This window comes from Anthonomus grandis, chromosome 20 (assembly GCF_022605725.1).
Source record: "Anthonomus grandis grandis chromosome 20, icAntGran1.3, whole genome shotgun sequence".
In the NCBI taxonomy this organism is placed as follows: Eukaryota; Metazoa; Arthropoda; class Insecta; order Coleoptera; family Curculionidae; genus Anthonomus; species Anthonomus grandis.
In genome coordinates this window covers 5,120,156-5,132,088 of record NC_065565.1, presented here as the reverse complement: position 1 = coordinate 5,132,088, position 11,933 = coordinate 5,120,156, and the positions used below count along the sequence as shown (strand labels likewise).

Genomic DNA, 11,933 nt, shown 5'->3' with positions numbered 1-11,933 from the left:
CCTTCTTCCAAGAGGTTGAATTTACTGTCCTTTCCTTTCAGGTAACTCTGAGTCATTTTTTCCTTTTTCCAGGCAGTTGAATTCATTGTTCTCTTCTCTCAGGTAACTCTGAATCATTTTTTCCTTCTTTCAGGCAGTTGAGCCCATTGTTCTCTTCTCACAGACAACTAGAGTAATCTTCTCCTTCTTCCAAGTAGTTGGATTCACTGTCCTCTTCTCTCAGGTAACTCTGGGACATTTTTTCCTTCTTCCAGGCAGTTGTGCCCACTGTTCTCTTCTCTCACGTTACTGTGAGAAATTTTTTTTCCTTCTTTCAGGCAACTAGACTCACTGTTCTCTTCTTACAGACAAATTCACGAATTTTTCCCTGTGTTTAGGCAGTTGGAGTCATTGTTTTCTTCTCACAGGCAACTGAAGTAATCTTCCCCTTTTTCCAAGCAGTTGGATTTACTGTCCTCTTCTTTCAGGTAACTATGACACATTTTTTCCTTCTTCTAGACAGTTGAATCCGTTGTTCTCTTCTCTCAGGTCACTCTGAGAAATTTTTTCCTTCTTCCAGGCAACTGGACTCACAATTCTCTTCTTTCAGCCAACTGGAGTAATCTTCCCCTTCTTTCAAGCCGTTAGATTCACTTTCCTTTTCTCTCAGGTCATTCTGACTAATTTTTTCCTTCCTCCAGGCAGTTGAATCCATTGTTCTCTTCTCTCACGAAACTGTGAGTCATTTTTTCCTTCTTCCAGGCAACTGGACTCACTGTTCTCTTTTTCCAAACAAATTCCCGAATTTTTCCCTTTTTTTAGGCAACGTGAATCACTGTTCTCTTCTCACTGGCAACTGGAGTAATCTTCACCTTCTTCCAAGCAGTTGGATTCACTGTCCTCTTCTCTCAGGTAACTCTGAGTCATTTTTTCCTTCTTTCAGACAACTGGACTCACTGTTATCTTCTACCAGGCAACTGGAGTAATGTTTTCCTTCTTCCAAGCAGTTGGATTCACTTTCCTCTTCTTGAGTCATTTTTTCCTTCCTCCAGACAGTTGGAGTAATCTTCCCCTGCTTACAAGAGGTTCAATTTACTGTCCTTTTCTTTCAAGTAACTCTGAGACATTTTTTCCTTCTTCTAGACAGTTGAATCCGTTGTTCTCTTCTCTCAGGTCACTCTGAGTCACTTTTTTCTTCTTCCAGGCAGGTGAGCCCATTGTTCTCTTCTCTCAAGTAACTCTGAGTCATTTTTTCCTTCTTCCAGGCAACTGGACTCACTGCTTTCTTCTTCCTATTTAATTTACTTCTTCCCAAGTTTTCCATTCATAAAAAAAAGATCATTTTACACACTCGTTACATAAATAACCATTTTCTACTACCGTGCATAAAGTACTCACTTTACACACTTCCCAGGGTTTATAAAGTTTTGTTTTTTACGCACTAGTGCCTAAAAAAGTCTCTCTATGCAGCAGTGCGTAAATAATAATTTGACGTTTACTTGACATTTAATTTATAATTTGTTAACAAATTTTTTGACGTTTTTTTTACGCATTAGTGCCTTAAGCAATTTTTTTACGCACTACTGACCGTACAAAAATTTGGTATTTTTTTTAAATACTTCTTTCGGTAAGTAGAGTGTGTAAAGTACTCACTTTACACATTCCCTTGGGCTTATGAAGTTTCACTTTTTACGCACTAGTGCGTAAAAAAAATTTTTGACAAATTAAATGTCAGATAAACGTCAAGTTACTCTTTGACGTTTATTAGACTTTTTCAGGCACTAGTGCGTAAACAGTGAAACCTTTTAGGCCCTGGGAAGTGTGTAAAGTGAGTACTTTACGCACGGCAGTAGAAAAAATTATTTATTTATTTTTTTTAAATCAAAAAACCAAAAAGAAAAAGTTTAAGGAACAATTGAAACGCTTGGCAACCGCGCTAAATAAAGTTATAAGGATCACGCATGTCCTGTCACGAGAGTCGTTACTGAATATTCGACCTTAAGTACGGTGCACCGAAGGCCCGTTTTGCCCCATTTTTACGTATCGGAAACACCAGCGCTCCGCGTAAAAAATACCGTAACTAAAATCGACGTTTTATCCCGACGAAAATTTTTAACATGGCGCGTTTTGTTTGGAGTCCCTAGAAAAATCCGAAAAAATCAGGTAAAAATCGCTCGGGATTTTTTTCCGGTTTTTTTATCCCCCCAAAAAAAAAAAATTCCAGTTTTTTTTTTCGTTTTTTTTCCCGAAGAATTCCTTAATGGGTCGTCGCAGTAGGTCTAAGTCTCCTTTCGGCCAAGGACCGGGAAGAAGACGGGATAAAGAAAGGGACAGAGAACGGGAACGGGATCGAATAGGGAGCGATAGAGACAAGGAACGACACAGAAGGAAAAGGTCTAGGGATAGGTCGCGGGAAAGGGACAGGGAAAGAAGACGTCATTCGCACGAAAGACGTAGCAGACTGTCGCATTCGAGGAGCAGATCCAGGTCCTACGAGAGGAGCAGGAGTCATTTAATTACGGAAAAGAGGCCCACGGTTACCGCGGCAGATTTGGAGGGTAAAACCGAGGAGGAACAAGAGATGATGAGACAAATGGGGTTTTGCTCCTTTAACACCACCAAAGGTAAAAAGGTCGAGGGCAACGATGTCGGAGGGGTGCACGTTATTTTGAAGCGGAAGTATAGACAATATATGAACCGAAAAGGTGGTTTTAACAGGCCTCTGGATTTCGTAGCTTGAATGTATTTTAGGCGAGTTCTTGTTGTATATGTGAACAACCATAATTTACCTCAGAATCAGGTGTATACTGCAGATGAACATACACACTTAACATAGGCGAAGAGTACTCTCTCTTGTCGGTAAGATTCACTTAGTGGGCATTATTTTATAAATAGCTAGTTAGTATAGTGCTTATTTTTTTATGCAGGAAAATCAGATAACAATGCAATTATTGCTTAAGCAAGTATTTGAAGAAAAATAATTAAGTTACTCTCCTTTACTAAGGATGACACACACATTTCAATAATTGTTGGGACTATGACTGAATTATCCTAATTAATTATAATAATAAAAATATCATTTATTTTCTCAGTAGGAAGCACATATACATACATAAAGTTCTTTAACTGAAGATGAAAGTCATGTTGTAATTCAAAAAAGCAATGTACATATAAATTATTTACGGTTCCAGTTTAGAAATATTTAACTAATTATCTAGTTCCAAAAAATTACCCACCAACACAAATATTTGCTGCTGGAAATTTTAGTAAAAAAAACTCATCGAGAGAATAGCAGCTTTTCTCGAACAGGTAATTCTTGAACTTTTCTTAAAAATTTGGGGCATTTGTTATATTATGGTGCAAGTGATTATAAATTTTAGAAGCATTGTAAATAATATTTTTCTGATACAATGCTCTTTGTAAAGCATCTGGCAATATAATTATTAATATACATAAATACTTATTTGAAGAATGTAAATTCCAATTAATATAAAGGCTCTATTGTTTTTATAGTGCGCCCTGCATTTAGGAATGAAAATTGGCATAATATAAAGTTACCACAATGCTCTGAATTTAAGTTTAATAGATTTTGGCTGGATCTTTCAAGACACCCTGTACATTTATGGAAAAATGTGTAGTAAGAGAATAGTTAGCTTCAACCTTTGACTATAACATACCAAAAGTCCAACCCTGTATAGTGGGTCTAAGTAAATAATTTTTCAATTTTTGAAAACTAGTTTTGGTTCAGTCCTATAGGGTTTAATACATTTTGACTGGATTTTTCAAGACACCCTGTACATTTATGGAAAAATGTGTAGTAAGAGAATAATTAGCTTCAACCTTTGACTATAACATACCAAAAGTCCAACCCTGTACAGTGGGTCTAAGTAAATAATTTTTCAATTTTTGAAAACTAGTTTTGGTTCAGTCCTATAGGGTTTAATACATTTTGACTGGATTTTCCGAGACACCCTGTACATTTATGGAAAAATGTATAGTAAGAGAATAATTAGCTTCAACCTTTGGCTATAACATACCAAAAGTCCAACCCTGTACAGTGGGTCTAAGAAAATAATTTTTCAATTTTTGAAAACTAGTTTTGGTTCAGTCCTATAGGGTTTAATAAATTTTGACTGGATTTTCCGAAACACCCTGTACATTTATGGAAAAATGTATAGTAAGAGAATAATTAGCTTCAACCTTTGGCTATAACATACCAAAAGTCCAACCCTGTATAGTGGGTCTAAGAAAATAATTTTTCAATTTTTGAAAACTAGTTTTGGTTCAGTCCTCTAGGGTTTAATAGATTTTGACTGGATTTTCCGAGACACCCTGTACAGTTATAGAAAAATGTGTAGTAAGAGAATAATTAGCTTCAACCTTTGGCTATAACATATGAAAAGTCCAACCCTGTATAGTGGGTCTAAGAAAATAATTTTTCAATTTTTGAAAACTAGTTTTGGTTCAGTCCTATAGGGTTTAATAGATTTTGGCTCCAATTTTTGAGACACCCTGAACAGTTATAGAAAAATGTGTAGTAAGAGAATAATTAGCTTCAACCTTTGACTATAACATACCAAAAGTCCAACCCTGTATAGTGGGTCTAAGAAAATAATTTTTCAATTTTTGAAAACTAGTTTTGGTTCAGTCCTATAGGGTTTAATAAATTTTGACTGGATTTTCCGAAACACCCTGTACATTTATGGAAAAATGTATAGTAAGAGAATAATTAGCTTCAACCTTTGACTATAACATACCAAAAGTCCAACCCTGTATAGTGGGTCTAAGAAAATAATTTTTCAATTTTTGAAAACTAGTTTTGGTTCAGTCCTCTAGGGTTTAATAGATTTTGACTGGATTTTCCGAGACACCCTGTACAGTTATAGAAAAATGTGTAGTAAGAGAATAATTAGCTTCAACCTTTGGCTATAACATATGAAAAGTCCAACCCTGTATAGTGGGTCTAAGAAAATAATTTTTCAATTTTTGAAAACTAGTTTTGGTTCAGTCCTATAGGGTTTAATAGATTTTGGCTCCAATTTTTGAGACACCCTGAACAGTTATAGAAAAATGTGTAGTAAGAGAATAATTAGCTTCAACCTTTGACTATAACATACCAAAAGTCCAACCCTGTATAGTGGGTCTAAGAAAATAATTTTTCAATTTTTGAAAACTAGTTTTGGTTCAGTCCTATAGGGTTTAATAAATTTTGACTGGATTTTCCGAGACACCCTGTACATTTATGGAAAAATGTATAGTAAGAGAATAATTAGCTTCAACCTTTGGCTATAACATACCAAAAGTCCAACCCTGTACAGTGGGTCTAAGAAAATAATTTTTCAATTTTTGAAAACTAGTTTTGGTTCAGTCCTATAGGGTTTAATAAATTTTGACTGGATTTTCCGAAACACCCTGTACATTTATGGAAAAATGTATAGTAAGAGAATAATTAGCTTCAACCTTTGGCTATAACATACCAAAAGTCCAACCCTGTATAGTGGGTCTAAGAAAATAATTTTTCAATTTTTGAAAACTAGTTTTGGTTCAGTCCTATAGGGTTTAATAAATTTTGACTGGATTTTCCGAGACACCCTGTACATTTATGGCAAAATGTATAGTAAGAGAATAATTAGCTTCAACCTTTGACTATAACATACCAAAAGTCCAACCCTGTACAGTGGGTCTAAGAAAATAATTTTTCAATTTTTGAAACCTAGTTTTGGTTCAGTCCTATAGGGTTTAATAGATTTTGGCTCCAATTTTTGAGACACCCTGTACAGTTATAGAAAAATGTATAGTAAGAGAATAGTTAGCTTCAACCTTTGACTATAACATACGAAAAGTCCAACCCTGTATAGTGGGTCTAAGAAAATAATTTTTCAATTTTTGAAAACTAGTTTTGGTTCAGTCCTCTAGGGTTTAATAAATTTTGACTGGATTTTCCGAGACACCCTGTACATTTATGGAAAAATGTGTAGTAAGAGAATAGTTAGCTTCAACCTTTGACTATAACATACGAAAAGTCCAACCCTGTATAGTGGGTCTAAGTAAATAATTTTTCAATTTTTGAAAACTAGTTTTGGTTCAGTTTTATAGGGTTTAATAGATTTTGTCTGGTCAATATTTAATGACTGTTAAATTTGTTTTTAATAGTTGTCTCCCTTGTTTTCAACAAATCGAAGGTATGCCAGTAATATAAACATTAAAAGGGACCAAGCACAGTATCCTGTGGCACACCATATTCAACACAGACTGAATTACTTAAACAATTTTTAACTTTAACTTTTTGTGATCTTTTAGGTAAAAATGATTTTATGAGACTATTTCCAATTCCCCTAATACCCATTTCGTCCAGCCTCTAATAGAATATGATGCGCCATGGGGCCAAAAGCCTTGGCTAAATCCAAAAATATTCCCAAGGTCCTCTTACCCTTATCCAAGTTACCTACAAGGCCTTTTGTTACCAGGCATTTCCAGTACAAGTATTCGTTCTTAAAGCAAATTGGTGTTTTTACTTTGTATGATATACTGTAACGCACTTTTTAACCAGTTTGGGTCTATAATTTGTGGTTAATTCTATATTTCCTTGTTTAAGAATAGCCACTATATTTGTCTTATTAAGCACACTTGCAAATGCAGTAGACAATATGCAACAGAGGTTTTAATAGGTGTCTGTGATTATGTCTATTGTTTTTTAAGCTCTTAATTTATTTTCTGTAAAAGAAATTTAAGTTACTCTTAGTTCTTTCTATATAATTTGGTGTTCACTTTTTTATTTTACTTGCCAATCTTTGCCCTATTTTACTAAAATAATTATTAAGTTCATTAGCAATCAAGGTGGGATCAGTCAAGGTTCTGCTATTTTCATAGACAATCAGTTTTATTTCACAGTTTTTCGTTATATTATTAGTGGCCTCTTTTACCACATTCTAAGTAAGTATTAATGGGCCTCGTATGCAGATTCAGGTATGCTAAGAAACACTTTTTATTCATTTAGTTCTAGTTTTAGTTCTAGTAAGTGAAAAATTAAAAAGATAAAAGAGAATATGTCCTACATACTCTGCCAGGCATTTGACGTCATTAATGAAGAAGAATTCTGAATTAACTCAACTGACTGTCCAATAAATTTTTTCAAGCCTACTGGATCGTTGTTACGCTAGATTGAAATTCACATATTTTAAAACAAACCTGGCCAGGTGTGTGCACCGTTCAGTTCTCCATCGGACCTTCGAACGGATTCCAAAGTCTAAGACAGTCAAAAGTTTGCAAATTTGTTTAAAATTGTTAAGCTCTGTGCTCTAGCAATTCAACTGTTTGTGAAAGGAAAATTTAATAATTTCTTCCAAGCACTCGATGATTTTGAGGAAGAAGTGGGGGGTTTAGTAAAGCAACTGTCTGTCCAATAAGAATTCAATAACTTCTTACAGGCATTTGACGTTATATGTCAATTAAAGAATAAATCAACTGCCTGTGACTGTCCAATAAATTTTTCCAAACCTACTGGATCGTTGTTACACAGTCATGGCACTCTATTTTAAGACGAACATGGCCTGGTGTGCACCGTTCAGTTCTCCATCGGACCTTCGAATAGGTTCCAGAGTCTTAGAAAGTGAAAAATCTGCGAATTTGTTTAAAATTGTTAAGCCTTAGAAAAATTAAAACGACTCTGTGCTCTAGCAATTCTTCAAATGTTTGTAAAAGGAAAATTTATTAATTTATTCCAAGCACTTGATGATATTAAAGGAAAAAATGAGGGATTTAGTAAAGTAGTTGTCTACCCGAGGAAGAATTCAATAACTTCTTACAGGCATTTGACGTCATTAAAGAAGAAGAATAATTCTGAATTAACTCAACTGCCTGTGACTGTCCAATAAATTTTTCCAAGCCTACCGGATCGTTATTACACAGTCATGGCACTCTAGATTAAAATTCACATATTTTAAGACAAACATGGCCAGGTGCGCGCACCGTTCAGTTCTCCATCGGACCTTCGAACGGATTCCAAAGTCCAAGACAATTGAAAATCAGATCGATATTTATCGAATCAGTAATGATATTTTATTACCTAAATTTAACTACTACTACTCCTACGTTATCGAGGATTTAGTTATTTAACTGTAAACGTTTGCCAACTTAGAGAATTAATTCTTTCAACAAGTCTCTCTTCTTCAATGTAAATTTAATAATTGTGTTAATTCATTTTCTTAAATGTTAAACAGTAAATGTCCAAAGTAAATTTTTTCACTTGCCCAGTATCAATTATAATTACATTATATAATTATCGTAGTATGTAGGTAGTACTCAAATTGTACAATGGATATAAACACACACCGTATAGAATTTAATTGAATCGTTTCCTTACCTCTGAATGTTTCAATAACATCTCCATTCATAGTTTTCAATGCTAAAATATTTAAAAAAAAACCTTTTAACTAGTCTGGCATCAATAATTCCCAGAAGAATGTAATACCTTAAAAATTAAGTGGGTATGTTTGTGCACATTCTGCTACCTGTTGTAATCTGATTTTCCTGCATACTAAAACTGCCAAGACACTATGAACATCAGACTATTTATTATAAAAAAAACTATGAATATTTATTATCTTTATTAAATATGTGCAGCTGCACAAGGTATCAGTTAAACTGTTTATTTTAATCTCAAAAGTGAGGGATGATCTTTTGAAATAAAAAATTTAGTACATTAATAGTGGCTATTCATGGCAATTATTGGACTAAACACATGCTGCTTCTCAGTTGTTATATGCGCAATGTGATAGAAATGATTCCATTGTGATTTAATTCTCCCTTTTTAATATAAAATAGTTATGGCACAAGTTAGTTGTTCCTATTGTTACTGATAATTTATTACCATATAATCCAGACGCTCTGCAGTATATTATCTGTTACCCAAGCATCAATTTTGATGCCTCACGTTTACACATACCTCACAACTTTTTCAGGTTTCCACTTGTTGAAATTTCTGTATACTTGTACATACTTAATAAGCAATAGACGGGTTGTTCAACTATATATATTTTTTTCATAACTTTATTTATATTTCTTACGATAGGACGGATGTTTGTATTTGAATATATCATATTTTGATTTCGAGGCTGTTAAATGGACAAATTATTGGAAGGATTTAAGGAGAAACCAGCAGTCCAATCTCTGTTTTTTTCTTAATCCTTCATATAGGAGAACCATGTAAATCTCGATAATAATTTTAATTTGATATACATCTTGTGATTATAAATACAATGTTTTTTTAAAAGGTTGTTTTATTGGGAAACCCATTATTGTTCCTGAGTTCCTAATTTAAATAAGGTAAGTAAAGACAGGTAAAAATTGAATGGTTTAATTAAAATAATAATAATAATAGCCTTTCATTGACAACCAAACCAATAGTCGAAAGCCTTGATCAGATCATTATAAATGCCTGCGCAACTACATTGTTGTTATCCACTTACTACACAAGAAAGTCTTTTTTAAATATTGCAAGCTCAGTGGATAGATTTAGTCTAAAGAAAGTTTATAATTGGGATGTATACTTAGATCTCTCAAAGACTTTTGATACCGACGATACAGTAGGTTTAATTTGTCTGAATTGTGGCATTCATTGATAATACAAGCTGATGGTTTACACATAAAATTATTATAACAGGAATTTAATGAAATCCAGGTGAAAATTTGTTGCTTGGTAGGTCCGTAAGGATTCTATATACCTCCAGAATTAATTGGTATCAAGAAGATTGTAGCTGGTACAACACGTCAAAAAAATGAAGCAATGTATGGTAGAATGTTTTGATTCTTTAAGTTTTTTTTTTTGAAAAAATGACTAAAATCTATTCAAAAAAAGTCAAGATAATGGAATTCTTGTTCTAGGGATGTCTGTAAGAAGCAACAGACTGTCTGTTATTGGCAAGTGAATATCTTGGGTTCTAGCGGTCAAAATGTTGAAATTATTGGTTTATAGACAAGTCTGATGATTCTTTTAGTTTTTTTTTTAAATTGACTAAAATCCATTCACAAAAAGTCAAGATAATGGATTTTTTGTTCCAGGAGTGCATGTAAGGTACAAAAGACTTTGTCTCTTACTGCCAAGTGAATATCTTGGGTTCTGGGAGTCAAAATTTTGAAATTATTGATTTATAGACTAGTCTAAAGACTTTTTAGTAATTTTTATAAGGAAATGAGTAAAATGCATTCACAAAAAGTCAAGATAATGGAATTCTTGTCCCAGGAGTGCCTGTGAGGAACAAAAGACTTTGTCTCTTATTGGCAAGTGAATATCTTGGGTTCTAGTAGTCGAAATTTAAAAATTATTGATTAATGGACTAGTCTGAAGACTTTTTTAGTATTTTTTGAAAAAACTACAAAAATCCATTCACAAAAAGTCAAGATAATGGAATTCTAGTTCCAAGAGTGTCTGTAAGGAACAAAAGACTTTGTCTCTTATTATCAAGTGAATAACTTCGATTCTAGTAGTCAAAATTTAGAAATTATTGATTTAATGACTAGTCTGAAGACTTTTTAGTCATTTTTAAAGAAATGACTAAAATCCATTCACAAAAAGTCAAGATAATGGATTTGTTGTTCCAGGAGTGCCTGTGAGGAACAAAAGACTTTGTCACTTATTGACAAGTGAATATCTTGGGTTCTAGTAGTCGAAATTTAGAAACTAGTGATTTATGGAGTTTTTTTATTTTTTTTTTGTTTTTTTTATTTATTCCTTTAGTGTTTTTTGAAAAAATGACTAAAATCCATTCACAAAAAGTGAAGATAAAGGAATTCTTGTTCCAGGAGTACCTGTATGGAAGAAAATAATTTGTCTCTTATTGGCAAGTGAATATCTTGGGTTCTGTTAGTCCAAATTTGAAAATTATTGATTTAGGGACTAGTCTGAAGGCTTTTTTACTGTTTTTTGAAAAAATCACTAAAATCCGTTCACTACAAGTCAAAATAATGGAATTTTTAGTCCAGGAGTGCCTGTAAGGAGCAAAATAATTTGTCTCTTATTGGCAAGTGAATATCTTGGGTTCTATTGGTCCAAATTTGAAAATTATTGATTTAGGGACTAGTCTGAAGATTTTTAGTAACTTTTTGAAGAAATGACTAAAATCCATTCACAAAAAGTCAAGATAATGGAATTCTTATTCCAGGAGTGCCTGTAAGGAACAAAAGTCTTTGTCTCTTATTGGCAAGTGAATATTTTGGGTTCTAGTAGTCGAAATTTTAAAATGATTAATTTAATGACTAGTCTCAAGACTTTTTTAGTCTTTTTTTAATAAAATTACTAAAATCCATTCACAAAAAGTCAAGATAGTGGATTTTTAATTTCAGGAGGGCCTGTGAGGAACAAAAGACTTTGTCTCTTATTACCAAGTCAATATCTTGGGTTCTAGAAGTCAAAATTTAAAAATTATTGATTTGTGGACTAGTCTGAACACTCCTTTTTGAAAAAATGACTAAAATCCATTCACAAAAACTCAACATAATGGAATTCTCGTTTCAAGAGTGCCTGTAAGCAACAAAAGACTTTGGCAAGTGAATATCTTGAGTTCTATTAGTCGATATTTAAAAATTATTGAACTATTCAATATATGATTATTGAATTTTTCAATGAACACTTTTGTATATTTTTATATATATACTTTTTTTGCTTTCTTAGGTTTTCCTTTTTTTGACATTGTTTACATGCATTTGTATATTTTTAAATATTTAATTGTGTTCTATTTATTTATTCATACTTTTGACCACAGTTTGTATATTTGTTTTACTAGTTTTATTTTATTTTTGTGTGTTTTGTTTGTTTTTATGTTTACTTTAGTTATCAACTTCGTCTACAAATTGTAAAATTTTTTGACAATAAAGCGATTGATTGATTTATGGACTAGCCTGAAGACTTTTTTGAAAAAACGACTAAAATCCATTCGCAAAAAGTCAAGTTAATGGAA

General features: G+C 32.9%; 1 protein-coding gene and 1 long non-coding RNA gene across 14 annotated transcripts; one reads left to right on the top strand and one right to left on the bottom strand.

Annotated features, from left to right (window-relative positions):
* The first annotated feature begins 1,768 nt into the window (after positions 1-1,768).
* On the top strand, positions 1,769-9,250 carry LOC126747837 (U4/U6.U5 small nuclear ribonucleoprotein 27 kDa protein). Of its 4 annotated transcripts, XM_050456737.1 has the most exons (4): positions 1,769-2,142; positions 2,231-4,276; positions 4,636-4,816; positions 5,536-9,250. In XM_050456737.1, the coding sequence occupies exon 2, from the start codon at positions 2,240-2,242 to the stop codon at positions 2,717-2,719; it is 480 nt and encodes a 159-aa protein (XP_050312694.1). In that variant the 5' UTR covers positions 1,769-2,142; positions 2,231-2,239; the 3' UTR covers positions 2,720-4,276; positions 4,636-4,816; positions 5,536-9,250. The 4 variants fall into 4 exon arrangements, with proteins under 4 accessions (XP_050312694.1, XP_050312696.1, XP_050312695.1 ...); XM_050456739.1 differs by lacking the exon at positions 4,636-4,816 and having other exon boundaries at positions 2,231-3,916; positions 5,896-9,250; XM_050456738.1 differs by lacking the exon at positions 4,636-4,816.
* LOC126747838 (uncharacterized) lies at positions 3,766-7,621 on the bottom strand. Of its 10 annotated transcripts, XR_007664436.1 has the most exons (5): positions 7,477-7,621; positions 5,980-7,116; positions 5,620-5,799; positions 4,540-5,439; positions 3,766-4,179 (listed from the first exon to the last, which is right to left on the bottom strand). It is a non-coding gene; the product is annotated as an uncharacterized LOC126747838 (long non-coding RNA). The 10 variants fall into 10 exon arrangements; XR_007664434.1 differs by lacking the exon at positions 7,477-7,621 and having other exon boundaries at positions 4,540-5,512; positions 5,693-5,799; positions 5,980-6,095; XR_007664432.1 differs by lacking the exons at positions 5,980-7,116; positions 7,477-7,621 and adding an exon at positions 4,360-4,539 and having other exon boundaries at positions 4,720-5,439; positions 5,620-5,765.
* Positions 9,251-11,933: the final 2,683 nt, after the last annotated feature.